This window comes from Sinocyclocheilus anshuiensis, unplaced genomic scaffold (assembly GCF_001515605.1).
Source record: "Sinocyclocheilus anshuiensis isolate Anshui unplaced genomic scaffold, SAMN03320099.WGS_v1.1 scaffold164, whole genome shotgun sequence".
Classification (NCBI taxonomy): Eukaryota; Metazoa; Chordata; class Actinopteri; order Cypriniformes; family Cyprinidae; genus Sinocyclocheilus; species Sinocyclocheilus anshuiensis.
Genome location: NW_015557128.1, coordinates 1 through 4,825, shown reverse-complemented (window position 1 = coordinate 4,825; position 4,825 = coordinate 1). Strand labels below are relative to the sequence as shown.

At 35.7% G+C, this 4,825-nt stretch overlaps 2 protein-coding genes across 2 annotated transcripts in view; one reads left to right on the top strand and one right to left on the bottom strand.

The window, feature by feature from the left end:
- Positions 1-1,093, bottom strand: part of LOC107677915 (coiled-coil domain-containing protein 173-like) — a 7,892-nt gene extending 6,799 nt beyond the window's left edge. Inside the window, exons 1-2 of the mRNA XM_016472982.1 lie at positions 854-1,093; positions 525-724 (exon numbers count right to left, since the gene is read on the bottom strand). Of these exons, the coding sequence (XP_016328468.1) occupies positions 525-724; positions 854-920 (267 nt within the window). The 5' untranslated portion in view covers positions 921-1,093. The remainder of the gene's footprint in view (positions 1-524; positions 725-853) is intronic.
- A 1,550-nt stretch (positions 1,094-2,643) lies between these two features.
- LOC107677895 (D-3-phosphoglycerate dehydrogenase-like) lies at positions 2,644-4,632 on the top strand (the record flags this gene model as incomplete). Its single annotated transcript, XM_016472962.1, has 3 exons — positions 2,644-2,877; positions 3,499-3,650; positions 4,567-4,632. Coding segments are annotated over exons 1-3 (356 nt in total), but the record flags the coding sequence as incomplete, so codon positions are not given.
- Positions 4,633-4,825: the final 193 nt, after the last annotated feature.

Below are 4,825 nucleotides of genomic sequence, written 5' to 3'. Positions count from 1 at the left end.
GTATTGCAATTAAGAGCTATGTAAGCATTAATATTTTACATTGGCCACTTAAAATCTTTTATGATTTAGCTCTCTCATGATTATAACTACAAAACTAACCCTATGAAAAAGTGTAAGATAATAATCAGTCCCCTTGACTGATGAAGTTAATACGCATGCGCAGGCAAACGCTCAAGCGCCTATTCTTGCATAATTGACACCCTCTCATTAGCATGTTGCGCAGAGGGGAAAAAAATGTGGAACTACATTCAGAAATAAACGAGTGATCAAAGGAAAATAGTTAGGATGAGTTTAGCATTTCCTTAAACAGTTTCCATTTGCCCACCAATTTATTTTATTTATTTGCCTACTTTCATCACATGTTTAATTATTTATTTATGTTTTTAAACAAGAATACGTGTATTTATGCACACATTTATTTACTTATTTGTGTATTTATTTATTTATTGTTTTTGCAGGTTTCGTCCTCCATATCTATAAAGAGAGCTACAAGTACAGAAATGACAGCGCGTGACGTTACGTACAGCGATGGTGTTGGACCAGTGTTTGACGAGCTCTTTAGAGCGCATGCGCAGCGCCTCCCGCTGGTCGGCCGCTGCAATCACACTGCTGTTGCGTTGATTCACCGCGTTCATACTGTCCTGCAGGCGCTGCCATTCCGATTTGGATAAAATTACTACTTGACGAAGATCTGCTTCGGTTTTCTCCACCTCCGAACTCACAGCTGTGTGCATTCGACAGCATATTTCCAAGTGATTATAAACTGTAATTATTATAATTGTACATATTATCTTTAGCTATCTTGGTGCACTAGTTAGTAAGCTCGGTCAGTAACGTTATGGTTCATTCTCACCTTGTTTACTCGAGCCTTTCCTCCGCCCGTACTGAACGACGCCTGTTCTTATTGACGCTGTTGACATTTTACCTGCTTTTTTATTTCCCCTCACATTCGTTGATCTTGACGTACATTGAGATGTTTATATTTTTTTTATTCCTTCATACGTCGGAAAACTGGGCTAACGTTGGTAACATGTTCTGTTCGGACTCTCTACACTGTGTTGCTCGGCAACCATTTCAATTTGTGTTACACTGTTCCCCGGCAACCCTGCTAGTGACGTCATGCGAAGCCTTAAAGAGCCAGCCACCTAGAAAATAAACCACCCCTCCTGCAGTTTCACATTGGAACAGCCTTTTTGATCATTTAAATTAAATATATATATATATATGGTCCATGCAGCAAAAGTTTTCCCTTACAAATAAAATAAATGAAATATTTTTTAAATTACTCCATGATATTTACCCTGTCAAAAAAAATGTGGATCTCCTTTTGTCAGAATGGCACTGCAACTCTTCTTCATTTGTTTGGTCATGCAGTTATATTTCTCAGCTCTGGAAAGATGTTAGTTTGTTTATCTCGAATAGCCTACTATCTTACAAGATTTTTCAATGAATCCCAAATTTTTGAAGTGGATCCCAATGCCTGTTTTGTAATAAACCTAATTCTCTTCTTATGTAGATTCTATATTCACAAATTTTCGTTTGTTGTAATTGTACAAAAATTGTAAACCTATTTTTGTAGTATTTTACAAGAGAATTCAAAAGCACTCAAAACATGTACAATTTGCACAGCCTACAAATTTTCTACTGTATTTATTGTTTAATTTTTATCATTCTGTATAATGCCATCTTCTTTCTTTTTCATTTAGACTATTATTTATTATGTTTCTATTTTGAGCTATGGTATCGGTGAACTAGTTTCGTCATATTCTAAATGCTTTGGGTATTTAAAATAATAATAAAAAAAACATCTTTAAGGATGTTAATCTACTTTTTTTGTATGCAAAATTCTGTATTCACAAGCAAAAAAATTATTTGTCTCCTTTGTGTCTTCCCATTTTCTGTAGAATGTAACTCTTTAATTTCACCCCTCAAACTTATAAACAACAAAAAAGCAAATTTTTTTATGCTTTGTGAGGACTTATTTAAAGACATAAACCTTAATAATGTTTAATATTCAAAAATCTAGAAAATAAACTGAGCTGATTTAGCAGGTGATTCTGAACTTCTTAACTTTATATATAATTAAATTTTATAAACTAAAAATGATCATAATACCATATATTATTTGATGTTCTTTTCTAAATAACACATAGTTATGAACACTGATGCTCACAAAACTGACTAGTACGACATTCACCAACAAATGTTCTTCAAAAGAACTTATATCACAATATATGTGAACAAGGTAAAAAGTCATGGAACAGGATAAGAACAAAGACAGATTTACATTTCTTTAGGTAGAAAGGTTTGTGTCCCTGGCCAACCAACTCTCTCTGTTTCCGCTTGAACTGAAGTTCCTTTTCTCTTTCCTGCTCTTGCCTCTGTCGGGCCCTCTGCTGGTTTTCCTGTTGTACACACACACACACACACACACACACACACACACACACACACACACACACACACACACACACATTAATTAATATATATGCATATTATTATATGCATAATATATATGCATAATAATATATGCATATTATTGTTCCTTATTAGAGTTTGTAAATTGAGGCTGTTCAATAAATTAAATAAATAAATAAAAATAAATAAATAAAAAAGGAGGAACGTTTAGGGAGATGCGTGAAGGGCGGAGTTTATGCGAGGAGATTTTTATTGAAAGAGCGCCACGGAACATCAGTCAGTCATTTGAGGAGAGTCGAATCACTGAATCATCAGGAAGGAATGGCTCCGGTATCAGTCAAACGCGTTTTGATCAGTGAAAGTGTCGATCCATGCTGCAAAACTATTCTGCAGGAGAACGGCATTGAAGTGACGGAGAAGCAGCAGATGACTAAAGAAGAGTTGATTGCAGAGATTCAGGTAAGTGATTCTTCAACCGATTGACTCAAATTCAGCAGCAACTTCACCGGAATATCACGTACCTTGATTTGAATCGCCGCCAGCGAAAGAATGGCGTTCTCCAAAGCAGCAAAATCAACTCGGCGTGCGTGATAAAATATATTAGCATGTGAATGTGTGCTAGATGGATGTGCTGAAGTTTGTGTGTGTGACTGTCACCCCTCCTCCTCCTCTTCACAATCTGATGCAACAGCAGCATGTATCTGCACCATATGAATCGTTTCAATTGATTCCATAACGAATGCTTTTATTAGACAGCAAGTAAACCATCAATTTATATATTCGAAGTATGTCCCCCCCCCCAGTGCATTGTGCTTAATGCACACGTGTTTTGCTCTGTGCATGTGTTTTTAGTTTGTGAATTGGTTTGGTTTTAATGTATTAGGTATTTGCATGGTTATGATGTAAATAAAATGCATATTTATATATTCTTTCTTTGTGCATTAGTAAAAAGCAGTACTGAATGCATGTTGACTTGTCTTGTATTGTCATGTCACATGTTGTCCTACCTAGAAAGGTTTGGGAAAAACTGAATAAACTCTGTTTTACATGCTAATTCTGTTTACATATCTTTCCCCCAAGAATTATGATGGTTTAGTCGTCCGATCAGCAACCAAAGTTACCTCTGATGTCATCAATGCTGGCAGTAACTTGAAGATCATTGGACGCGCCGGAACAGGAGTTGACAACGTGGATGTGGATGCAGCAACCAAGAGAGGCATTATTGTCATGAAGTAATGAAGCGTGTCGAGTCTTGCTCTGACCTCTATTCTGTTTGTTTTCAGTGCTAAAGCAGGTTGATCTAGTTGTGCACTTTTCTTTCTTCTTTTCTTAAAGTAATAGTTCACTCGAGAATGAAATTATCATCATTTTTTGCCTCTCATGTCATGTTTTCTTATGAAACGCATCTTAGGAGATGTTAAAGGAACAGTTCACCCAAAAGTGAATATTTGCTGGAAATTAACTCACCCTCAGGCCATTTAAGATGTAGATGAGTTTGTTTCTTCCTCAGAACAGATTTGGAGAAATTTATCAGTACATCACTTGCTCACCAATGGATGCTCTGGGTGCCGTCAGAATGAGAGTCCAAACTGCTGATAAAAACATCACAATAATCCACACTGCTCCAGTCCATCAATTAACATTGTGTGAAGTGAAAAGCTGCATGTTTGTAAGAAACAAATTCATCATTAAAGGAATAGGTCATGAAAAATTGGTCAACATTTACTCACCCTCAAGTTATTCCAAACCTGTAACCAAACAGTTGCTGGTCCCCACTGATTTCCATAATGTGGAAAAAAAGTGCTATGGAAGTCAATGGGGACCAGATGTTAATTGATGGACTGGAGTGGAGTGGATTACTTGTGGATTATTGTGATGTTTTTATCAGCTGTTTGGACTCTCATTCTGACGGCACCCATTCACTGCAGAGGATCCATTGCTGAGCAAGTGATGTACTGATAAATTTCTCCAAATCTGTTCCCATGAAAAAACAAACTAATCTACATCTTGGATGGCCTGAGGGTGAGGACATTTTCAGCAAATTTAAATTTTTGGATGAACTATTACTTCAAGTAGAATGGCCAGGATTTTTTCCCTAAATGTTTTATTTGTTTGTTTATTCATTTTTTTCATAATTTAATTTTTTAGCACTCCGAGTGGAAACACAATCAGTGCTGCTGAGCTCACCTGTGCTCTATTGATGAGCTTGTCAAGGTAAACTGGCAAAATGAATGTTTAATAAAGTATTGTTTTAAGGGTTTTGAGATGAATAATTTATTGTGTTATGAAATATGTTTTAACTTTCAGAACTTAAAAGTCTCTGATGTATGACTCTGGGTCATACATCTAGGGTAGAATTATATATATATAAAAAAATAAAAAATAAAATATTTTAAATAATTTGTAT